At 41.2% G+C, this 24212-nt stretch overlaps 2 protein-coding genes across 2 annotated transcripts in view; both read right to left on the bottom strand.

Annotated features, from left to right (window-relative positions):
- Positions 1–4897: 4897 nt before the first annotated feature.
- On the bottom strand, positions 4898–8612 carry CUNH3orf38 (chromosome unknown C3orf38 homolog). The gene is made up of 3 exons (XM_027905781.1): positions 8462–8612; positions 7002–7222; positions 4898–5547 (listed from the first exon to the last, which is right to left on the bottom strand). Exons 1-3 carry the CDS (start codon positions 8610–8612, stop codon positions 4972–4974), a joined length of 948 nt encoding a protein of 315 aa, XP_027761582.1. The 3' UTR covers positions 4898–4971.
- A 3516-nt stretch (positions 8613–12128) lies between these two features.
- ZNF654 (zinc finger protein 654) overlaps positions 12129–24212 on the bottom strand; it is a 25837-nt gene continuing 13753 nt past the window's right edge. The window contains exons 5-9 of the mRNA XM_027905782.1: positions 23213–23415; positions 22333–22472; positions 17710–17851; positions 14101–16432; positions 12129–13757 (exon numbers count right to left, since the gene is read on the bottom strand). Coding sequence (XP_027761583.1) covers positions 13750–13757; positions 14101–16432; positions 17710–17851; positions 22333–22472; positions 23213–23415 — 2825 coding nt within the window. The 3' untranslated portion in view covers positions 12129–13749. The remainder of the gene's footprint in view (positions 13758–14100; positions 16433–17709; positions 17852–22332; positions 22473–23212; positions 23416–24212) is intronic.

The following is a 24212-nucleotide window of genomic DNA, read 5'->3' as shown; positions in this document are numbered from 1 at the left end:
AAAAAAATCCTCTCTACCACCCCCCTCCCACATGTTCTGGATTCCAAACCTTGGCTCAGGTATCGAGTAAAAAGCACGAAAAAAAGCCACGTGGGAGGAAGTGCTGGAAAATATTCTTTTCCCTGGCTACTCAAAGTCAAGGTCTCCAATTAAAGAAGAGGGAAAAAAATAGGGGAAAAAAAAAGGGGGGAAGGGAAGGGGGGAAGGCAAAAAAAGAAAAAAAAAAGGGAAGAAGAGGGAGGAATGGAAAAAAGAAAAGGAAAGGAAATAAAAGGGAAAAAGGAAAAAGAAAAAAAAGGAAAAAAAAAAAAAAAAAAAAAAAAAAAAAAAAAAAAAAAGAAGAAAAAAGGGAAAAAAGAGGAAAAAACAAAAAAAAGAAGAAGGGAAAAAAAGAAAAAAAGGGGGAAAACAAAGGCCACAAGAATTTGAAATTAAAACATATCTAATCTCACACATTCAGGGGCACACAGGTCATCTTATCACTTTCACCTGCAGAGACCAAACTACACAAAGCACAATCCAGGACAAACCTACGAGCCATTTTCTTACTGCAGTGACCTACAGTCTGTAGTGCACATAGTCCACGTGGACAGTACTTGCCAAGCGAGTATCTGATCAAATATTTGGAATTTTTAAAATGTTCCACTGTAAATTTTCTCCTTCATCTCTGTCATGAAGCTCTTGGTTATGCATCTTTATTATATAGAATTGTACCCAGTCCATCATCTGAATTGTACCCAGTCCATCATCTGATTTATCGTGATTTTTCAATACTATTAAGATAAATGAAAACAGTTCTAATAATCAGTTCTAGTTAAATGTAAATTTGGGACAATGCCCTTGGGATGCTGCAGGATTGCTTTTGTCACCTCTGTAAAGTAATGTTAATATTAACATTAATTCATCATTAGGGTAAGTTCCCACAAGCTAGATTTAGAGGTATTTTCAGGAGAAACACATCACAACCATTCAAGAGTTGGAAATGGATGCAGAGGTTTTACATCCACAAAAATAATGTTGTGCTTGACTGGGTCACTTCTATAAAAATAAAACTGCTGCATCCGTGATCATCATTAACTTGGGAGTTAATGAGCTTGTTTGGCACTGGCAAAGTGGCATCAATAAAGTGGCATAAATATCAAGGACCCTGTACTGTACTCTTACCTTTTAAACTATTTTCAGGCACTGCAAAAGGTTAAAGGATGGATGGAAACGACCACATTGCTCCAGCTGTGCTGCGCTGGGAAATGTTGATGATGTTGCACATGGGGGGAGAAGGTGCAGAGACATCTTCCCTCATGAGGGAACAGAAAATTAGGCCCAGAGAAGCAGAAACTTCCTTTAAACAACCCACTGGGAATGGGAGAAGGAGCATAACCTTCCAGGACAACCCTTTTGCATGCTGAGAATGTCAGGGATTGCACAGAGTGTGTCACCAGCTGGTGGGAGCAGAAGGGATCTGTAAGTGAAGCAAAGAGCTCAGAATTTCAAGGGGAAAGGGTGAGAACCAGAAGATAATAGAAGTACAAATAATTCTCTTTTAAGCCCATTTCCTAATTTGTAATGCTCTAGTTACTGCAAGCAGATAGGAAAAGTAGGAGGGTTCTAATTCTCTCCAGCCTTCCCCAGGATCCATGAGGGCAAGGGAAGATACAACATGAGCTTTCTGCTGCAGAGTCCAGATTTAGGGCACTTTATGTACAGGAGAATCAGAGAACTGGACACTCATAACTGTCCCAAAACACTGACAGTAACCGCACCACCTCTGTGCAATTGCCACATGGCACAGTTACTAATTAAACCTATAAATTTAAGGAATGCTTCTGACTCCCAGGACATGAGAAATCACAGTTTAATGCCGGCACAAACAAGCTGTAGGGCAGTTTCGCTTAGCAACTTTAGAAAGTCACACATCCAAAAAAAAAAAAAAATAAACCCACCAGGATAATCAGACCCCCTTAACTCTGTTCTGCTGCAGAAGTAATTGAAGACAAAAGTGGGTGTTTTGTTTTTTTTTGCTGTAATAAACCTTTGTGATGAAACACCAGAGGAAAATCCTAAAGTTCAACTCGATGCATCACGTTTAACCTGCAGGATGAGATTTTCCTGCCACTAATCTCGTTAGGGCCAGGGCACACTGTGCAAATGCATCTAAACACGTAATTACTTAAGAGAGATTAAAAGGATCAATTTATTTCTATGAAAAATGCGAACTCGGAGAAGAATTCATTAATACTCAAAAGCCAGCCACGCAATAAATAATACTTAATGAAGTGAGGAAAAGGGAGAGATGAACAAGGACTGACATGACGGCTGGTGCTTACTGGTGTTAAAGAGGAACTGACAATTACTCCACTTGAAATATAACTCTCACAGGGGAAATGCTGTGAAAGCGAGAGAAAGGCTTGTTAAAAATATGTATGTACATATATATACACATTTTTAGAAGGCATTGAGATGAGAACTGATTGAATTTAGTCCTAAGGAGGCCCTATCACCATTTTCATCACCCTTAAGCTGTGTTTATGTTAGCAAACAGGGCGGTGCACCAGGAGCATGAAACAGCTGTTGCCCAAATGCTGCCAGCACACAAACTGTACATTTTTTTTTTTTTTGGGGGGGGGGGTGTTGCTGCCAGCTGGCTGCATGGTGGTCCTGCAGACTGACTGCCTCACCCCTTTGCTCCAAGGATTTTTGCTTTGCTAAATCCAAACCCACTTTGGGGTTACTTGGAGTTAGCCAGGCTGCTTCAGTAGATGCTTGCAATAGAAAATGTTCTAATCCACATCTCTAAAGAACCTCTGTTAGGGCAATTACTACTGGCAACAAGCCCAACAAATGCTGGGTTTTGTTCTTTCTGTAAATTTATCAAAGCAAGTTTCTTAGTTTTCATTCTACTCCGTGCAAAATAGGATGGGCTGGGCACGTCCAGCATCTCTGTTCAAACATAATTTTTAATATATTTGGCTGTTTCCTTTGCATTTGTACAATTAGAACTGGGGAACCTGGGGTGGGGGAAAAAAAAGGTACACTTGGAACACAGCATGATGCAGACACATCTTACCTCTGGGTGAAGGTTCTCTTGTTGGGCCTGAGAGGTGATTAAAAATTTGCATTTATGAGCAACACTGAGAAAAAACAACCGTGGTGCCCAAAGGATCCCGGTTCAGCAGAGCCAGGACGAAAAAACAAGGAAGCAGATGCCAAAACAAATGCATCTGTTCACAAGTCACCTGAAATTTTGTTGCCAGGAAGCTACTTTATCCCAACCCTAGAACAACAGGTATCCCGAACGTCTCAGCGAGGGATTGGTATCTTTAAAGCATCCTTGCAGATGCTTATCAAGGGCTGAGGAATTGCCTTCAGCTCCAGGCAAGCGATGAACCCGCCACCAGATGTCACCCACAGGCTACGAGGAGAGAGAAGGGAAGAAGAGAAGGAAAGAGAAGGAGAGAGAAAAAAAACCTTCAAACTGCCGTAAGTCTTCAAAACCAAAATTCTTTGAACACCGAAGGGCATTGCACGGGCTAAAAGCCAAATCCTATGGTTGTTGATGTCTGTACTGAAGGCCTCTACTTCTCTTTTGACAGAACTTGATCAGTGCAGATTTCAACACATAAAAGGAAAACTCTTCTCCTGAATTTCAAATTTTGGTTGATTTTTAATTATTGCACGTCAGTAGCTGAAGAAGCTGCAGCTCAGCTGTTTATTGGCAAAGAACAATCCAACACAGTATTTGAACTTTAGCTTAGAAATTATTTTAGAAAATTCTAAGGAGAAACCAAGATCCAGACTGCTCATAAAAATCAGTTCTGTGGACACCTGACTCTTCTTGTTTCCCCTCACCCACCCACAACTTTACCATTTGTCCTCTTTAACAAACGTGGGAACAGTTCTTTTGGTTTTGTAACTTATGGGGAATGTTTCCATTTTCACAACTTGAACTGGTGAAGCTAAAAAGTTAAAGCAGAACTCGCACACAACCCACATAAGGTGCAGAAAGAGGCGTTTCCACTTTGTTTCACCTCTAATCTCTTAGAAATAAATAAAGTACAAAACAAAATCAAGTTCTGTAATTGCAATAATTTCAGTTATTTAGTAGTATTTGGATATTTTTCTTAGTAGGACCTATTGTGGTAACCAGTGTTAACAAACTGACTTGCAGTCAATGGAATAAAGCAGCTCAGAGTACCCAAAATACTTATTTCTGAGGAAACGTACAAAAATCACAACTATTATATAAAGAACTCTGTTACAATTATATATAAAACAACTGTCAAAGCATTTGGTTCATACAGTGCTTGCTGCCAAGTTATGGAATGAACTATTTGATCCAAGAGAGCCGGGGCTAGAAATGGGCGCCTGGGCAACCATCTCAACCCTGTCTGTTTGGGGACACAGAACAACAGTCTGTCTGTGTTCATGGTGAAGCTGGAACCACAGAGTAAAAGGAAAGGAAGTTATTCATCCAAAGGCAAACAAAAAAAGGCTTCAACAGTGTTAAATTCCCTGCAATGTCTCATTAAACCACATTCAGAACATAAATGGCAGCTGCCTCCGTCCCTCCACCCACAGAGTTTTGTCTGCCCTCTCCCAAAAGCTTCTTGTGAGTTTAGATGTCCATTTCTCGACACCTGCCCATCCCGAAGTCCCAAAGTCAAGTGCAAGGACTTCCTGCTCCATCTCAGGTGAGAGTTTAAACTGGTGTCCTGAAGAGGGGGAACGCGCAGTTTGTGAACCCCAGGTCATCCATCCCAGTCCACAGTGACACGTTAACCACGTTTTGCAGCGGGAATAACCAAGCTAACTCCACTCTCCAGTGCAAAACCTGAAATATGGGACAGCTCTTGGAAAGGTGCCCACAAGCCTCCCCCGTGTTAAAACTTTAGACTTTGCATCTCAGAAAACCTTACTCAGAGAAGGGTGCAATCACCCACCCCTCACCCCAGCGCGAGAAAACTTCAGAGAACCTCAGAAGTTCCGAGGTTCGAGCACGGTCAGTTCCTTCCCATCGTAGAACTCCCTCAGCTGGTTTGGCTCGTATTTTATGGAGGGCCTCTCCATCTGCACCCCCGGCTCCATAGCGTTCCGCCCCACTATTCTGAGATCCACCACTTTGATTTTCCAGGTGTTGTTCCTGACGGGGCAGCTGATGAGCCCAAAGATCTGCTCGAAGATGCCCAGGCAAGCGTTGTCCCTGTGCACCGTGCCGGCCACCGCCACCAGCACCAGGCCGTGAGGGGACATGGCGAATTTGAGGCCGTTGCCGTGCAGGTTGGGGTTGAAGAGCAGGCACTCCTCCTTCACCAAGGAGAGCAGCCGCAGGCTCACCATGTCCGCCCCGACGTACTGCTCCACGTTCTTCTCCAGGGTGTTGTAGCAGAACTTCATCTTGGCATCCTCCCAGAAATGCTGTGGTCCCCAGGTTTCCTCAGATTTCACTCCCAGGGGGTGCTGGGAGTTCAGGAGTTCGAAGTACCACCGGCAGAACTGGCCTCCCAGGCCACCGATGTCATCCTGCGGTGACTTCCCTCCCTCTCCGTGACCCTGCAATCAAGCAAGATTTTTTTTTTCTTAGAACTATTAAGCCTTAAAATGCAAAATTACCACTCAGAGCATAAATTCACGCACATACTTATTTTAAACATTCTAAGTATTCTCTGAGTGTCCTATGACAGAGAAACCTCAAAGTAAAATCTCATTTATTTTCAAGGACATGATTATCTTATATAGAGAATCTGGACAGGTTCTCTATATTCAGAATTCAGAATTCTCTGTATTAGAAGAGTGCTTCAGTTTTGTCTTATCTCCTTAAAAACAAAGAGCAAAATCCTGGTTCTACTGAACAAGGGAAGGATTTTCAGCAGCATCCATGAGACTAAGATTCTCATACTGAGACAAAATTTCTGATGAATAAAGTGTCTGGGTTAATAACTTTTTGTTGCCCTTTACATTTCCAAAAGAACGTTTCCAGACCCAACCTGAACAGCCAATCTCATATTAAGGCACATCAATTTACTGAAAAGTGCTTATAAATAAGCAGGTTTTTCATGCTGCCATCAGCCTCTTCCTTTTGGTGCCTTTTAATTTGGTGAACTGTGTTGGTTTCTGCACCTGCTGATAATAAGCTGATAAGAACAAACAGTATTTCTTGAGAAGTTACCTTCTGAATATTCAAATCCTACTGCTGACAGAATAAGGCCAATTTATAGGGATGTTTTACTTGTGTCAGTCGGATGTGATTACAAAATGCACAACTAATCCAGGAAGAACTGAAACTCAAAGCATTAATGTGTTCCAGAACTTTTTCTCCCCCACATGATCTACCCCAAATTTAGCCCTTTTAGGTAGTAAGACTGCCAAGAATCATCTGAAAGGTGTTTGGTAACTTTAACAAGTGATGCTTGCAGTCTTCACCAAGTTTGTTAACTCCAGAGCCTAATGAGTATTAACTTAACTGTGTTTTAAGTTTTAAGTAATCAAGCACAAAAAGTTTGGAGACTTCTGTATAGAAATGCTGTATTTGTTTCACCATCAACTGTGATTAACTTCTAATTGTGCTACACCCGAGACAAATAAAATACTGAAAGTTCATCACACCACACCAGGATTTGCTAAATGACAAAGTTCTGAACTTCAAAATAACCTGGAATTGCCAAAACACATTTAGTTATTATCAAAGGAAAACAAAACACGTGGACCTGGCACTGCCACAAACTTTACAGTTCAATGATAGATAACTTTGCTAAAATCCACTCTGAGCTCTAACGGCGAACATTAGAGTTCAAATGCACTAATATACCGCGTGAAACGGAGCAGAAGACTGTGCCCTGCAAGTGCTACACTGGCACAGACACCCTTAGTTGATGTAATTAAAGAAAACCCACAAAAACAAAACAAAACAAACAAAAAACAAAAACAACAACAACAAAACCCACGCCAAACCAAACAAAAAGAAAACAAAACCAAAGAGCATGACTTTCCCAGAGAGCAGGACTCACCTCTGCACGTGCTTTTGTGTGCCCCGACTCCGAGGCTGGAGCCGAGAGCTTCCCACTCCAGAACTGCCTCACACGGTCAATGAGCAGATGTTTCTCCAAGGAAGGAGGGGCTGGAATCCCCTGGGCCGCCAAATACTTAAAGATTATTTCTCGGTAGACTTTCCTGCGTCTCAGAAGCTCTTCCACGTTCTGGCTGTAAAGCAGGATGGCGTGAATGGCTTCTGCAAGCGAAGGATTAGTGAAGTTAGCAGGTGCTTCTCTCACCATTAAAACCTTTTAAAGTAATTGCAGCAGAGAGTTCTCACCTGCACTGAGGCTGGTACTTAACATGGGACGTATAAAACCGCTAAATCTAAACAAGAATAAACTAATAGCTAAATTTAAAAAAAAATATATATCTTTTAAGGTAGCCTACAACCACTGCAAAAAGTATATTCTGAAAAAGGCAAGGAACAAGCCTACAAGCAAAAGACCTCTTAAAGAAATAAGGTGTGGCAAATCTTACATGTCTCATTTACATCACATGGAACAAACTCGAGGTTTTGGGATGAGCGTATTTCAGAGCAACACATTGAGAGGGTTAGGTTTAAAAAACTTAACTTAATAAAAATAATAATAAATAATAGAATAAAATAATGAAATAATGAAATAACTCTTCTAAAAATTAACTGTCATAACCCAAATCTCAGCAAAGCCACGGAGGGTGGCCACAACTGCGAGTGGGAAGAGCTAAGGCAGATGTTAGATTTTTATTTTACCCTTTCAAAACCTGAAAGCAAATGTCATTAACATCAAGAGCGAGCAACTCCTGAGCTCTAAATACGTTCCGAAGGGGCACAGCGGGAGATGATGCCCGGAGTGTGGGTGGAGGGGTCCAAGAGAGGAGAAAGAAGCGCTGGAGAGCTTAAAAAAAAAAAAAAAATCTACTAGTTTAGGGGTTTAGAGATATAACAAGAACTGACAGTATTTAAAACAAACAAACAAACAAAACAAAACTGCAAAACCAAGTGACTTAAAGAAGCACCGAGGAGGGGAACTGAGGCAACACCCAGGGAGTTTTTAACTTGTCTTGCAGTTTACAAACTTAAAACTTTGGGGGGGTGGGGGGGGGGGGGACTTCAGACAAAGAAGACACAGAAGACCACCAAGACCCTCAAGAGACCTTTGATAAGGACATGCATACGTCCTAATAAGTGTTGGGAATTGTCACGGATACGTAACAGGGATGCGGGGAAGGAGAAATGAACCACCGCGGGAAATGAAGGAGAAACGAACAACCGTTCATTTCCAAAACTCGCGAACGGAGCGTTCAAAAAAAGTTTAAAAGCTTCCCTTTAAGCGCCCGGAACTCCCCCCCACCCGGGCACCCCCGAAGCGGAGCCCGGGGCAGGGCCCGGCCCGCCGCACCCCCCCCCCCCCCCCCCCCCCCCCCCCCCCCCCCCCCCCCCCGTCCCGCGCACCTTGCCGGCTCTCCGGGTGCACCATGCGGCCGGTGACGGTGTCGGTGAGCGCCACCAGCTCCTCGGTGCTCAGCAGCTCCAGCAGGGCCCGGCATCCCGCCTGCTCCCGCTCGCTCAGCCCCGGGCCCAGCCCCGGGCCCGGGCCCGCCATGGCAGCGCCGCCCCGGTGCGCGCACGGGGAGCCGGGGGGAAACGGCGGCGGGCGCTGAGGGTTCCGGGCCGGAGCCGCCGCGCCCCTCACAGGCACCTCAGCGCCCCGAAACGCCGCGGGGAAGGGAAATTAAATTTAATAAACGTACAGGTTATATCTTTTATGAGGAGTTTGTAATGAAACAGGTCCCTAATTGGCCACCCTCCCCTCCCGCCGGCCGGGCGAGGGACGGGGATGGTCCCGCTCTGCTCTGAGCGGCGGCGGCCTCACCCGCGATGTATATTAATAACCTTTATACCTGTTTATATATACTTACAAATGTATATCGATGTATTTTATACCTGTCACAATTGTTGTTTTTCCCTCCCTGATTCTAAAAAAAAAAAAAATTATTCCCAATGGTCTTCTCACCTTCCCAACGCATACACAGCTGGGTCTGTACAAAGTTACCCGCGTACTCAGGAACCTCAAAGTTTGTCTTAAACTTACCTAGATATTTCAAGTACCCCTTTGGTCTTTTGAGGTCTGTCTAATTTTTAGGTGCTTCCTCGATCCGGGCACCTCAACCTCCCCTTGGGCTCAGAATCCAGCTGTGCAACACTAAACTCCAAGAACATCAAGAATTTACACGACTGTAATCGTTCTAAATAAACCAGCGTTATCAGATGAAAGTATTGAACTTTTAGAAGCAAAATCAAGGAAAAAAAAACCCAACAAAACAACTACACTTTTATCTCTGCACTACACCATTCAATCAAGGGGACCAAACAAAGCAGTGAAAAACAAGTGTTTGACGCTTGTTGTCTCTGCTGGGAGCATTATCTGAGACAAACAAAAGTTCACGAAGTGCAAAAACCGAGCCTCAGCTCCATGTATCAGCGCCTTGCCAGGAGGTTTAGGGCAGCATTTTGTACTTGTAATATAAGGTCGCTGAAGAACTCGAACAGTTTTATGATGAAGACAACTAACCAGAAGCAGAGGGATCTTAAAACAGCTGCATCCAGACTCGGCTGGGTTTTGAGCCCTAGGAAATCACTTCAGCAGTTAAATGCCCCCCCTTTACCCCCTATTCAAATCCAAATATCCAAATCTATATCCAAATCTACATCTAATATATTTGGATATATTTATATCCAAATAACCCCTGGAACATCAAAACCTGGCATCTTCACAGGCAACTGTCACGTACCAAACCCAACACACAGCAGCTGTGAAAGCAGCACTTCAGCATTTTCAGAGGGATTCTCCAAAAGACAAGATCCATTTCTATCAACAACAAAGACAATGTTTTATTGAACAAATCTATGTACAGTACAAAAAGGTTTTTAAAATGAAACACTACTGTAGATTTATTGCAGTTTGATGGCTCAGTTTTAATTTGTACTCTTATATAAAATGCAAAGTAAAATAATTTAACATTCAACAAGGAAGCACAAATTTCCTTTCTTGCTGAACCTGTAACAGCTTTTACAAATTAAGAGTCCCAAAATGCATACACTGCATTTAATCAGAAAGGTGTTATACAGTACCAAATAAATTAAGAAAATAGTAACACTACCACCCCCTTTGGGTCTTTTGTCCATAGCACTGGTGTTAAACAATAAAAGAAATGAGTACAGCTGAACCTTCCATGTGATATTAAAATCACAAAGTTTAATGTTATAAATTATCCAAACTATACAATTTATATAATTTTAATGAATATGGCTAAGTAATCAAAGTACCAGTGACCTTTCCCCACAGATATCACCACTTCCAACCTACTTTCAGTATTCCTTTATTTTGTGAAAGGTGCCCACCAAGTGGCAACTCTTTGAAATCAGAACTTCCATGACCTTTCCAGTGAAACATGATCGGCTTAAGAGAAGAGTCTTAAAAGCAAAGTCCAAATCCAAGTTACAGCCAACTGGAGGAATGTTATTGGAACACAGTTATCCACAACATAATGCACAAACTTTGATCCAACAAAGCTCCCAAGCTCATGTGTAACTTCAGGCAGCTTCGAGGGAGTTGCAAGGCTTACATTACACATGGACTTTAGTATTTGTTGAATCAAATATTGAATCAATTTATTGAAGGATTTCCAATTGTATCATATACAATGCTTCTTAATGCCTGGGGGAAAAAAACCAAACCAAACCAAAAAAAAAAAAACCAAAACCAACTTTCAGATCTGGATTTGTAACCTTTTTCAGCCCTAGAAGTTGCAGGCTTAGTACAAGGTAATACTCAACATAATAAAGAATCCTTAAAAAGCATGGAGAATTATCCCACACACGTTACACAAATTACCTTTTTGCTTCTGCTTCAAGTTGCTTAATACTGCAACTGTCTGAAAATACCAACAGCTATCAGAGAGGAGCTTAAAGAAAATGCATTGTCTTTTGAAGTAAAAATCATGACTTAAAAAAGTTACCACCCACTTGCTACATTAGGTCAATTTAACAGATTTCTGGTAACTGTTAGGGGTTTTTTTTTGCTAATTTTCACCTCCAGAAGAATTCATGTTTCCTGTTCTCCAGAGTGTATCTACTGAACACATGATATCAACAAATGGTGGTGTCCGAGAAAAGCATTTTGAACAAAAAATGAGTTTAATGCAGGTACAAAAAATTATGGTCACAGTTTATGCATGTACACAGATGCATTTATCTACACACTTAAAACCAAAGAAAATACAAGTCTCAGTCATGATTTTAAAGCATCTTCAAACACATGGAGCTCCAGGGAAAAGGCAAAAAAGCACCAAAGATTAAAGGTACATTAAAAAGATTTTACACAAACATTTTTGCCATATTTACTGACTCGGTTTTCAGATTTTTAGAACTGTAATACTTTAAAATTAAACTTTTTCCCCCCAAAATATATTTAAGGAAATTTAACTAGATTAACAAAGTTAAGCAAAGAAAGGGGAGCCTGGGAACATTCACCATGAAAACCGGGTCCTTAAAAATTAGTTGGTAACTTGAAAGCAAAAAAGGTCAAAGTGCATTTGTCTGATAAGGACCCCTTTAAATTTAAAACAAACTTTTAATGCATTTATATATGTAAATATATATATATTGTGTGTATAATACTTATATATAATGAACGATGCATTTAAATCAGGCTTTTTGCAGCTGCAAAAAAAAAAAAAAATTCTTTGGTGCCTCGAACGTCATACAAATCTCTGAAAGTGGGCCATGATCGGTACTGATGGAATGCACACACACCTGTGATCATAATTTTATAACCTTTGCTGTCAATCCAACTCAAAGTTAAGGCAAAAAATTTCCTCGAGTTCAAGAGTTTAAGATTTCGAATTTGCATTCCTTTTTACCCTCCCGGGAAGGGGAAAAGAAAGCAGAATGAATGCAAATCTGTGTTTACTTTCACAGAGGATTATTAGCAGAGGCCTTGCTGAGCTATTGGGTTTAGTTCCAGAACTACTTCACAGCCTATCCTACCACGACACCCTTGGGTTTGCCAGTGTGAGCCATTGTTACAACGAACAGGTTTCATGCACCTCTGGATTTGTTATGCATTAGTTTTTTTCCATACCTGCTGATTTGAGCCCTACATAGGCCATGATGAACTATTCCATAAATAAACCAGCTGAGCAGGAGCAGTTGGGCTTTGCCACCCCACATTTCTGTGAGGACTCCATCCCTGAACACCAGTTTGCACCACCATCCCTCCCCCCCTGCCTACAATCACATTAAAATGCTACCCGTGTGCAACAGGATCCCAAATAAACACTCTGTCAGGTGGCAGGAGATAAATGAGAGGAGAAATCAGCACGGTAATTGGGCAATGTGCATGTTTGCCACACCTCTTGCCTGGGGTGGGAAGACCAAAAACTACAAGGGCACCCTTTTGGTTCCCAAATGTTCTGCATTTCAGTGTTACACATAGAGCTGAAGGACTCACACTTCCTGTCTTCACATTCTGATTGTTTCTGTGAACAGTGAATTTCGAATAAAGTGCTTAACATTTCAGTAACTCCTTCACCAACTCCTGGGAAAGGCTCTTTTCAAGGGATGCAACTAAATAAAGTTACAATGTGTCTTAAAAGAGACTGAGTCCATACCTATTTTCTCCCTTCCTCAAGACAGTAAATAAGTAGTTACAGTACTGAGTCGTGGCCCACCACCATTTACCACAGATGTAAAACAGGCTCTTCCTGATCTTTTTTTTCCCCCCTCCAACCTGTGCTCTGCTTTTGTCTGCCTTCTCAAGTTCTTCTCAGTCACACCCACAGCTGAGGGACCTCTGTATTTGCATAATAACAAACTCTGTAATGCAAGTTTGACCTCCTCAACATTCTGCATTTGTTTTCAATCGGTTAAAATCCACGCGGGGATCTGTGCACGTACTGCTTGGCTTGGCCTTCCCACACCTATGACAGATGTTTCACAAGACACCCTTTACCTGCACCTTCACCTTGGCCTTGCAAAGGGCTTCTCTTGCATTGCATCTGATTTCCACTGTCTGTAAGTATTTTATCACATCAACTCACTCTTCCTGGCTATGTGCTGTATTTCGAGTTTTTGGCTATTCCAGCATTCCATCTATCTCAAGATTTCTTTCCACGTTCCTCTTTGGATTCTGAGTGTAAGTTTATTAAGTGAGCTCCATGCTTTTGAGCAGATAATACGACTCCCACACTTGAGCTTTGAAAGAAGAATGCATGGATTTCTTATCCATAGCATAATAATTAACACCTTCTGGAACGATTCCTTCCCAGCTGTGTGGACAGACACCCCATTAATGACACAAACTAAAGCAGCTTTCAGAACTGGCTGGTTTTTCCACAAGGCAACATCTATGCTTGCCTGATTTTCCTTAAACCTTCCTGCTACAAAGGCTGGGCCATTCAGCTTCAATCACCTATTTGGAATGAACATGGCTTTTCAGAGAACTGGTACTTTGGGGATTTTGTAGCAACCTTTCTGGACTCGAGACCTGCAGAGCTCCTATTAACTCCTCTGTGAGTTCTGTCTAGAAAAATGTGCTTTGTCTTTATCAAGGTCATGTTTCTCTCCAGTAATTTGAGACTGCTTCGTGTTTAAGGCCAACTGGGAAACGAACTGATGCTTCTTCATGTAGTGTTTCCTCACACCACTCCTTATCTGATACTTTCCTCCCGAACACTGAATCAGGCACCTGTAAAAGAGAATGCACTGGGGTCAAAAGGCAACTCCTTCCTTAATCTAGAACACTGCTTCTGCTTTTCAGCACGTTTAGTTTCAAACACGCAAGGACAGACAGACTGAATGACCCCTTCTGTTTGAGGAGAAGGCTTTTCCATCAGAGCTGCTTACAAATTCTCACCACCTCTTTCTTATTCTAAACAGCATGTCCATTTAAAAAGCCCAATTTAGCCAAGTACTGTGATTTAACTAAGTTCTGGCATATCTACTCCATCAGGCTGTCGGATTTCCAAGACCATTTTCTGATTGGTATTTACCCCCAAAGAAACCAACCCAAAAGGACTGGAAGGACTTACTTTCATCATCTGAATCGAATCCAAAGAGCGTCTGACACTTCTTTTGTGCAAGGTGAGCCTCAAGTGCTTCTGAATTACAGTAGATGGTCAAGCAGTTGCCACATCTAAATCTTTCTGTTGTTTTGCTACAAATTTTATCTTGTTCAGAGTAGGCATCTACTTCCTCAGCCAAAATTTTTCTACGTTTTGGCATGCTAATGTAACGTTCATCAAGGTAACTCGGAGGCAATGGTCTAACGTAGGGTTTTGTTAGGATGACACCGTATGAAGTAGTCTCTGTTGTCTGATTTGGTTTAGAAGGTACTTGTGAGGCAGCAGCAGCAGCATTATTATTATTATTTTGTGGTGCATCATGACAATTCTGTAAAACTGGTAACACTGACCCATTTTCTGTCCTTGTTTCATCTGCCCCTCTGTCCAAAGGTGTCTGTGATGACTTGGATGACGTCTGACCTGGGTCACTGTGCCCATTGACTAGTTGGTCACTAACAACACTACAGTTTTCAGAATTTGGCTGTAACACGGGTGCCTTTTGGTCTGTGGAACTTAAAACTGCAGCACTACCCTCGGATGAACTTTCATTTCCATTGTGAATGACGTTGTTTGCTTTCTTCTCCACACTTTGAATGTATGTCTTTGGTTCTGTAGAGTCCTTCCTCGACTTCCAAGTTGGAATTGGTAAATCTACAGTTTCTTTTTCATTGACAGATTCGTCATCATCCTGGAAACCACAAAGTTCTGAGGGATCATCTGAAGAATCTTTTTCACTTGCGTCTTCCAAACGTTCCGGGGTTTTATTTAAATAATGCTGAGCCTCGTGTTCATACAGCAAAGGGAGCTCCTCAAACAGCTCACAGCAGTCTGAAAAATTGCACTGAGCTTTAAACACACTGTGACTTTTCGTATGCTCTGCAAGCTCAGCCGACAGCTTAAACCTCTGATTACAATTAAAGTGTAAACAAAAGTAAACATTTGGATACACGTGTCTCTTCAGGTGGTCTATAAAATGCTGGGAATCAGCAAATTTTCTCTGGCAGAACCGACATTTTCCTTTATTCCACTTCATTATGTGTTGCTGCACCTTCAGGTCGGTTGGATGACTTTTCCTGGCGTGTTTGTTGAGGAATCTTATCTTTTTAAACACCCGAGCACAGCCAGTAGCAGGGCACTTAAAGGTTCCTTCCTCATCCAAAGCATCGATGTGTTTTCGAGGGCAAAAAGCCCCGTTCACTTTATGCAGAACAGGTGACTCTTTACTGGAGTTCTCATCATCTTCAGGCAAACTCTCTGTACTTAAAGCATCGGGGACATTATTAAAACAGCTGTCACTACTGTTTTCAGTAGCATCATCCTGGTCACTGAGGTGGTTTTCCACCGCACCAAATCCCTGTTCTGCGCTCTCATCCTCCCCTTGGACCACTCGCTCAGCACCTGGAGCTACTGCAGCCACTGGCACAGTATCTTTGGAACCACAGGAATTCCCGTTTTCAAGAGACAGAGAAGCATCAGAACATCCTACTTCCCTAAGAGCAGGAGCCTGCTGACCAGCCTCGAGAACCGCAGCAAGATGTTGCCTCTCTATCTTCCTGACGTGATTCCTCAAGTGCTTCAGCATCAGCCCCTTCTGCCTGAACTTTCTGGTGCAAAGTACACAGGAAAAGCTGCCCTTCTTCTGGTGAGCCTGCGCGTGTTTCACGATGTGATCGCCGAGGAACTCCTTGTTGCATATCACGCAGCGGTGCCTGGGCTCACTTCGATCCAAGCTTTTAGGGGCCTCCAGAGCTTCGTGGTTCTTTTTGGCATGGCCTTTGGACCGGGCCCCGGAGCAGTTCCCGGGGTCGAGCTCCCCGTTGCTCACGTCTGTCAAACGGGCACGCTCCTCGCTCAGAGCCCTGTACTCCGCTATTTTCTCGGGGTTTGCAGCGGAGTTTTCCAGTGTACTTTCACCCAAGCCGTCCAAGGCTTTATCCCCCAACAGCGCCAAACAGTTCTGCTTGATCATCAAGAAATTCCAGAACTCGGGATCGAAAAACAACCCCTTTTTCAAGATGGGGAGCAGCTCAAAACGCACGCGGTTTTGAACAGAGCTAGTGCACTCGTTGTACTCTTCATCTGCACACTTATACAAGTGTTCAACAGTGTAGTAAGATTCCAAGGTGCGCTCCAGGAAAAAGATGGAGAGAGCACAAATCCGCAGGATCTCCAGGTCGTTGGGCAGGAAGTGAGCGATTGCTTTGTAAATAAGACTCTTCATGGTGGGATCTTCACGCAGGTCCAGCTGGAGGGCGCACCCGCATATCTCGACACAGATCTGCAGGCCATCCTCACCAACCTGCAGGAAGGAAATTGGGAGTGCACGGAATTAGAAAGCACAGCTGTTTTTCCTGACGGGCCTCAAAGAAATCTGCAGCTCGAAAGTAAAATAAAAAAATATCAGACCCACAGGTTAAAAAAAAAGCCCAAAACACAACTACTCTAAACAATGGCCAAACATCAACACCCCATGTATTTATATCCATCTACTTGTAAAAGAGGAGTTCAGAAAGCATCCTGCTAGTAAACTTCACCTAAAGGCATGGACATTTCTAAATATTGCTCAAACAAGACTATAAATACAGATACAAAAACTTCTGGGCCCTGCAGTCCTGTAGTTAAAGACAGCTAATTATTTGGGGATATAAACCGAGACTGCAAGAAATCTGATATAAAATACAATGTAAATATCTGATCTCTTGAGTATCTCCTGTCTGCCTCTTCCTTGCTTAGGCTGTTCCACACTGTAACACAGCTACTCTGTATTTCGTCCTTGTTCTAACTCATTGAGTTTGCACTGCATAAAAATGAGGGTAACATCGCTTGCAATTTTGAACAAAAACGACCAGGGAAACCATAACAACCCATGGCCAAGGAATCTAAAAGGCCTGAATTTTCATAATTCCTATTCCACACTTCAGGCTGGGGGCACTGTCATGAAACTGTAACTGAGAGGGACAGTCAGAAACATATTGCCCAACAGGCAGCAGATTAAAGTCAAAAGAGTTTCAGGAAGTTGGGAAATAATGAATACCTTCTATATTTAAATGTCTGTTAACATATGTAGACAATGTAGTGGGTTATTAAAAAATAAAGACTATTCAGATGCAAATAGAAGTTATTAGTACCATCACAAGTATTTTAAAATACATACCAAGATGGAACTCTTTAAACAGCAGAAAATTATTGCGTTTTGACCCGTACAGCAGCCCCCCATGAAAAATAATTTACAACTGATTTAGGGCACAAAATAGGAAGGAGCTCTGTTAAATCAGGTTAATGATAAATAACAACATTTGTTGGGAAACAACTCCCATGCCTGTGTGCTTTTGATTACAAACTGTCCTAAGAATAGAATCATAAAATTAACTGGGTTGGAAGAGACCTTCGAGTTCATCAAGTCCAACCCTTGATCCAACCCCACTGCGATTACCAGATCATGGCACTCAGTGCTCCTTCCCTATTCCCTGTTTTTTAACTTTCCATAAAAACTGGTCATTACACAATATAAACATCGCTTGTCTTTAACTAGTTACAAAAAGAATGGTGGCTGAGGTAAAAACAAACAGGACTTACCTCGTCCTTAATGACTTTCATGAAAGGGAAAATGACTCTGACATTTGTGGCAATTCTCAGGAGCTGGTAGCAGTGGTCAACAAATACTTGCTTTGAAGGGTTAGATTTAAGCTGCAGTTTACTCCAAATGAAGATCAGGTCCCTATTAAGTACAGAACAAAATATTCCAATTAGATTGAGTTTTAGAACTCTGTCACTAAGCATGATGCATTACTAAAGACAATTATTTGCATGTTCTGTGACTAAAATCGTATTTGAGGGCTTAACACCAATCCAATTAACACCACAACGTGCACAATGAAAAATGCAACTCAATTACTTTGTTAAAGCATTCAGGGTATCTCCTATCACTGAGCCTATTAGATATTCAACAAAATATTAATGTATTCAGCTTAGTTCATAGAGAGAACTGCACAATAAAATCAGATGGCACAGATCTGACCCTCAACACCACAGGCAATAAACATCAAGCTCTGCGTGTTCTTGGGATTAAGTTCCTTTCAGTACAAGGGCGAGGAGTCCTTCAGGAAAAGAAGCTTTTGGATGTGGAAAGTGGAAGCACTGCAGAAAGGCAACTTCTGGTATGGTCCAGTGACAGGAACAGTGATGTTCTCCACATATGGGCATCACAACACAATTCTCTGCCAAAAGCAATTATATGAAGGGATCGGGCTCTACAGCTATTCCTACATCTTGGGGATCTTCAGTCCAAGAACATTCCTGCCTGAGACAAGGAAAGACAAGAACAGACTGCTGGGCTCTGCAGAAGAGCTGCTACACAGGTGATGTGCTCAGCCTGTAAAACAGAGCTAATTAAAAAAAAAAAAAAAACAGCCTGTAAATTCTGTGCACTTCGATTCAGAGGCGCAGAAAGGCAACCCGACTTGACTTGGAGCGATAAGATTTGCCAGCACAAAGATTTCACACAGGAGGAGATGAATTAGGAGTGTTTAGGCAGAAATCCCACCTCAACATTACAACGAAAACAGGGCTAATTGACTTTCATTTCCTGAAAGAAGACACTTTTCTATTCCACCAGTGTCCTCCCTCAGAAAACAAACCTAATTACTGACAAAATATCTGGCTGATCTTCCAGAGTCTCCAGTCTGTGCCAGGTACAAATTAAACCTTTAGGGATTAAGCTTCTCTTAGTAAAGTCAGAGCCTGAATGAAGGGAAGTGACAGAACTGCCTGTGACAAAACATTTACATTTAGGACAGCTCTACAGTTCTGCTTGACATTTTAAGAGCAAAACAAGAGAGCCTGATTGTTTTCTTTCATTCAGAACCCAAGAAAACTAAAGTTGAAAGAAAGATCAAGCTTCTGTGGGAGAAACTGTGAAAAGACCTATAAGCAGCTCTATGCACAAAAAATTAGTCCTGCAGGTTTTCTGAAGAAATGAGCTGTTCGCCTCTGCCTTTACCAGGCAGGAAATCTGATTTCTACATCTTTGCAAACTTCACAAACAAGTTTGAAACGAGTGTCTTTGTGGACCAAACCATTCTTAACAACTCAGTGTAAGTCTCAATCTGAAGCACAGAGGTGAGAACTGAATAATTTTGCTGTTATGTGTTACCACAGCTGAATAATCCAATTTACCCTCTGCTTTGCCTCACACCACTTCAGAGCAAGCCCTTTCAACACTAATCCCAGAAGATTTGAGAAAACTCAAATTATCCTTTTTAGTGGTTGAAGTGGTTTGGGGTGTTCAGACAAGCGTGATGGCTGGCACAAGGAAAGAGCTGAAAAAGGAATGGAGAAAGATGGAACAGCCCCATGGGGGAAGAACAAGGTGTTAACCACCATTTGACTAGACTCTCTATTTCAGTCTTTTTATTTTTCCTGTAGATGTGGTGGCTTCTTCTCAAGCACATTTCTCACTTTGACAATCATCAAGGATTAAAGTCTTCTTGAGGAGCTGACTGGACTCTTTTCAACCACTTCTATGCTTTGGATGCCAACTTGCCATGCTGAAGTCAGCAGCACCTGAGATATTTCAGTGCCTCTGACCAGAACACAGATGATGAATCTGAGATAAGAGAGCAGGGGTTGTTTCTCTTTGCACAGTCATTAAGGCAGAGCAGTAGAGCACTTAAAGAACTTTACTTCTTGGATGGTATATCTGAGTTCACAGTGAGGCCTCTCCTAAGCTTTTATGGACTTGTGTTGGGGCCATTTAAATTGTTCCTGTGAGATCACAGAACTCAGCACCTCTTTACCAGAGGCATTCCAGTCTCTTTAACTCCCTGCAAAATGCCACAACCATCCACATCTCCATCAGCAACACAAGATGATGGTTAAACCCACACTGCCTGAGCTAGATCTCAACCCTTTGATAGCAGAAGGTCTGTCTTTCCTTGGGTATAAAAAGCACACTTCACCAAAAGACTGATCAAACGTGTGGTAAAAAATTCCTTGACTTACTCTGAATTTACTGCATAAGAATCACTTGAAAACAGCCCAAACAGAATTTTAAAAATTGCCTGGCAGAGGAGGAAGGCGGTTCTGCTGTGCCTGTTTATGACTGTTCCATCAAAACATTGTCCTCCAAGAGACATCACCTCGACACTAAATCATTGTGGACTGATCTCTCACCAATACCTTGTATGAAAGTATTTCCAGTAAGACCAAACACAGCTTGCTTTGTGATTAATTTGTAAGTGGGCTTTGATTGCAGACAAACTATTCAGTTCATCTAAATCTAGAATTTAATCTTAACATCAATGAAAGTAAGAGCTGTGCAACAGAGCTGCTTGGAGTTCATCCTCCTCTGAGATGGTAGGTAATGGTTGCACCTTCAAGATTTCATACAGGTAGCAAATATCTGCTATTTACAACTTCCTAATCAATTTTGCTGTCTTAACTTTGCTACTTAACTTTCACCCTCGATTCCAGACAAGGTCAGATGATTTATGCTGTGCTGAAGATGTTAAAACCTCCTCTAGGGAAAAATACGCTCTCCATGTTAAATTACCTGGCTCCTACTTCTCCAAAAATTTGAATTACAGTGCAGTCATGCCTTCACATGACCTGTTAGGCATTATACAGAATTCTCTCATTGGGAACACAATTGTTAAGGCTCAGCATCTGTAAAGGATGGAACAGCTCTTTGAGCTGCACAGATGTAACTGCTCTGAACTCTTTCAAAGAACCTCAAGTTCTCTATTCTGAATAGAAGATTAAAAGACTAAAATTGTTTCCTTCTAAAACAGGTATCCAAAAGTACTCGAGTCTCTTCTGGAATTTCATCTTTGACAGACACACCTTGTTTGGAACAGCAATTTCAAAAATGGACAATGCTAACCAATGATGAGATGAATAAGAGCAAGACTAACATTATATAGCAAAGGATACAAGAAGGTGGTTTAATTTATTAAAAATGCCTTTTTAAAAACACTAAATCCCTGAAACACGTAGGTTACATCTGTCAGTTCCCTAAAAAGTAAGCAGTCAGGAGAGGCAGCATTTGGGCAGGAATCAGCAAACAGGGATTCCACTCTAACGTGGTCACTGGGCTCACACAAACTGTGTACCTTTTTGGTTGAACTTCTGTCCTGTGAGGACAGCCATGACCACCTTTTTGTGGACAGACTGAATGAAAAACACCACCAGCCACTGCCAACACACTGTACAATAAATGTGTGTCAACCATAACCCCAAAGGTTTTGACTGAACAATTACTCATCCAGCAGTTAAGGAACGAATTGAGTAACAAACCAAAAATCGTGTCTGACTTGGTTACTTCAGGACAAAAGAAACTTCTCAATTCCCTGCAATCTTGGAACACAGAAATCCTAGAGAGATTCTCAACTCCATGTGAAAGTTAGTTATGCAGATGAATAATCTGATCTCAATTGATGGAAGAAAAAGATCAAACCCTTGCTAAAGCTGTTTTGCTTTAACAACATAATCAAATAAATAAATAGAACATACTTTATATCAGGGAATGCAGATGTTCCTTCAGGTACACAAATTATAAAGGCTGAACAGGAGAATTATCTTCCTTAGCCATCTCCCAGCCCTCAGAAGGATGAAATTTGTTAACTCTCTAGAAGACACTTTTAACCCCTAAAAACATCCAAATATCAAGATGATTCAACGTGTACAAAGACATCCTTACTGAAATGTTTTCTGAAGGACCATCATTTGTGTAATGGCTCTGCTTCCATTATTAACAGCACGTTTCAGAATGACACATTCTCTTTCCAGACACATTCAGACACATACCAGAGCTAGAGGGCAAAATATCTTCATTGCTAAGAATCTACAGACTACATATCGTTACACATATCGCTGATCATAAACGCTCATCATAAATTTTTAGGTATTTATAGCCTATGGTATGTAAAGGCTCACTCTTCTCTTAATTTGAAGCAGTTAGTAAATGTTATGTTCTATGCACTGCCACTACACATGACCCTGTGTAAAAAGGCAAACAGGCACAACAGATGCACTAGGAATGTTTAAAAAATCGTGTTAGAACGTGTTTTGCTTTTTTTTTTTTTTTTTAAACTGGTATTTTTTAAACTCGAGCTACATCTTAAAAAAAAGTTAGGCGAGTTTCATTTTGGCAACAAGCATTTATCTTCTGCTAAGCTGCTTCACCAGAAATAAAGTATTTACCAGATACAATACATGTCCCCATTTTGGAGCTGTGGGACTAGGAAGGATTCACAAAGCTGTAAGGCTAAGGTAGTCTTCCCTTCTTTTTCAGTGTTGCAGATGATCTCAATTCCACTCTTGCAATCAGTCCTCAACAAGTGCTATACAATTAAAATAGAATCAATTTAGATAAGTTTGCTGACATGAAATAAAAAACCTACCAGACCCTGCTATGCTACAGTTACTGAAAACTTCAGGACTTGCTATTAACATAGGCTGGCTTTGGAACAGCTTCTCTGTAGGTCTGTAAATTAAGATTTTGGAGTTATCTAGAGCTCCTTCATATTTCTTACAGTAATGACCATCAGAATAATTGTCTGAGACAATAAAACAGTACACAAAAGCACTTTTTTGCATGATGGGAGCTTGTTCTTAAAACAGGGTTAAGAAAAGCATTGTTACCTAGTAAACAGAAAAAGCAGGGCCTCATGCAGCTCAAGTGTCATTTTACACAAAAGCACATCATTAAAAAATTTCAAGGCTTCCAAAACTGTATAATGTACAGAACACTGGGCTGGCGTCAATTAGTACTTTTACTAAATAATAGTCTATAGTAAAATAGTCAACACACTGACATCACAAAATATTAATGATTTAAGTTATTTAGGGAATATATCCACAAGTACACTTGAACCCCCCAAAAATTGCATTTAGCTCAACGAGCTCTGCAGGCACTTAACATTTACCTCTTCAAAGCTTAAGCCAGCACTAAATTAAGCCTGATTTCCATGACATTTGGTTCTACAACGGCAAGAGTTGCACATGCTCCTCTCCACAGCTTGTACCCAGCAAGTATAAAAGCCCCACCTCATGAAAACAATGTATTACTGGCAGACAATACCTCCTGGAATAGCTGATCTTCTAATGGTGACATATAAAGACAGGTGAAAAGAGCTTGATGGAAATACAGATCTTTACTGATATCGGGATGGTTTATGCAAGATTTGATAAGAGCCATTGCCTCAGGGATGCGTTCACAGGCAATAAGGTATCTGGCACGCAGTTCAAAGAACAGTGGATTTTCAGAGCTTAAATATTTGTTAACTGTACAGAAAAGAAAGATTTAAAGGCAATTAGAATGTGAAGTCCAACCAACAATTATTGTTTATGTTGTTTTTTTAATAGTGCAACGTCAACAAATAATATTAAAAATAAAATAAAGGCTCTGCTAAAGAATGGATCAAATATTAAGTTAAATACCATTAATCTGTCCTTCTGCCTGCAAACAAATTGTTATTTTTCTTACACCAGTAATCTAGTTCAGTATTTGGTTTCTAACAGATTAACACAAGGTGCTGTAAAGGATTAGTAAGATATATACTATACAGAAGATGTGAACATTAAAAAAAAAAAAAATTCCCTCCTTTCTCAGCACTGGAATCTGGGTGATTGTCAAAAGTACAGGATTGATATCACTTCCAAACTATAATTAAAAACATTTAAAACAACTCAGGATAGTCATTACCCATTAAAATGTAAGACCTCAAAGTGGTGAGAAGAAAAGTTAACTACAATCCACGTGCTGTTGCCTTAAGTGGCTTTGAATGCCTTGATTTTTCTTGCCAAAGTGGAAAATACACTTCTTCCTTCCTCTGAAAGTGCTACTGGGCACAATTCATATCTAAATACCTTTTAATCCTAGCTCCTGATTTCTGGAATTCTCTTTTTCAGACCTAAAAGATAACATAAAAAAGCTAACATATGAGTGAAATGATCTCAACTGATGTACTAAAAACACTTAACAGTTAAGTAAATGGAAATTCAGAAGTCCCTGGAAGATATATTTCAGATCTCTATCAGAAACAAGATTTCTCTAGCATCTTTATTTTTATGCAAGCTGA

This window comes from Empidonax traillii, unplaced genomic scaffold, assembly GCF_003031625.1.
Source record: "Empidonax traillii isolate 1590-97213 ecotype Southwest subspecies unplaced genomic scaffold, ASM303162v1 scaffold1204:size235212, whole genome shotgun sequence".
NCBI classification, from domain to species: domain Eukaryota; kingdom Metazoa; phylum Chordata; class Aves; order Passeriformes; family Tyrannidae; genus Empidonax; species Empidonax traillii.
This window is presented reverse-complemented; position numbering and strand designations above follow the sequence as displayed.

What these genes read in the sequence shown, in the direction of transcription:
- CUNH3orf38 (XM_027905781.1), bottom strand. Translation starts at nt 8,612, where the DNA reads ATGGCGGGCCCGGGCCCGGGGCTGGGCCCGGGGCTGAGCGAGCGGGAG. An exon ending in GCACCCGGAGAGCCGGCAAG is followed by an intron (nt 7,223 to 8,461) that starts GTGCGCGGGACG and finishes CTTCGCTTGCAG; the next exon opens with AAGCCATTCACGCCATCCTG. An exon ending in ACACAAAAGCACGTGCAGAG is followed by an intron (nt 5,548 to 7,001) that starts GTGAGTCCTGCT and finishes GCTTGATTGCAG; the next exon opens with GGTCACGGAGAGGGAGGGAA.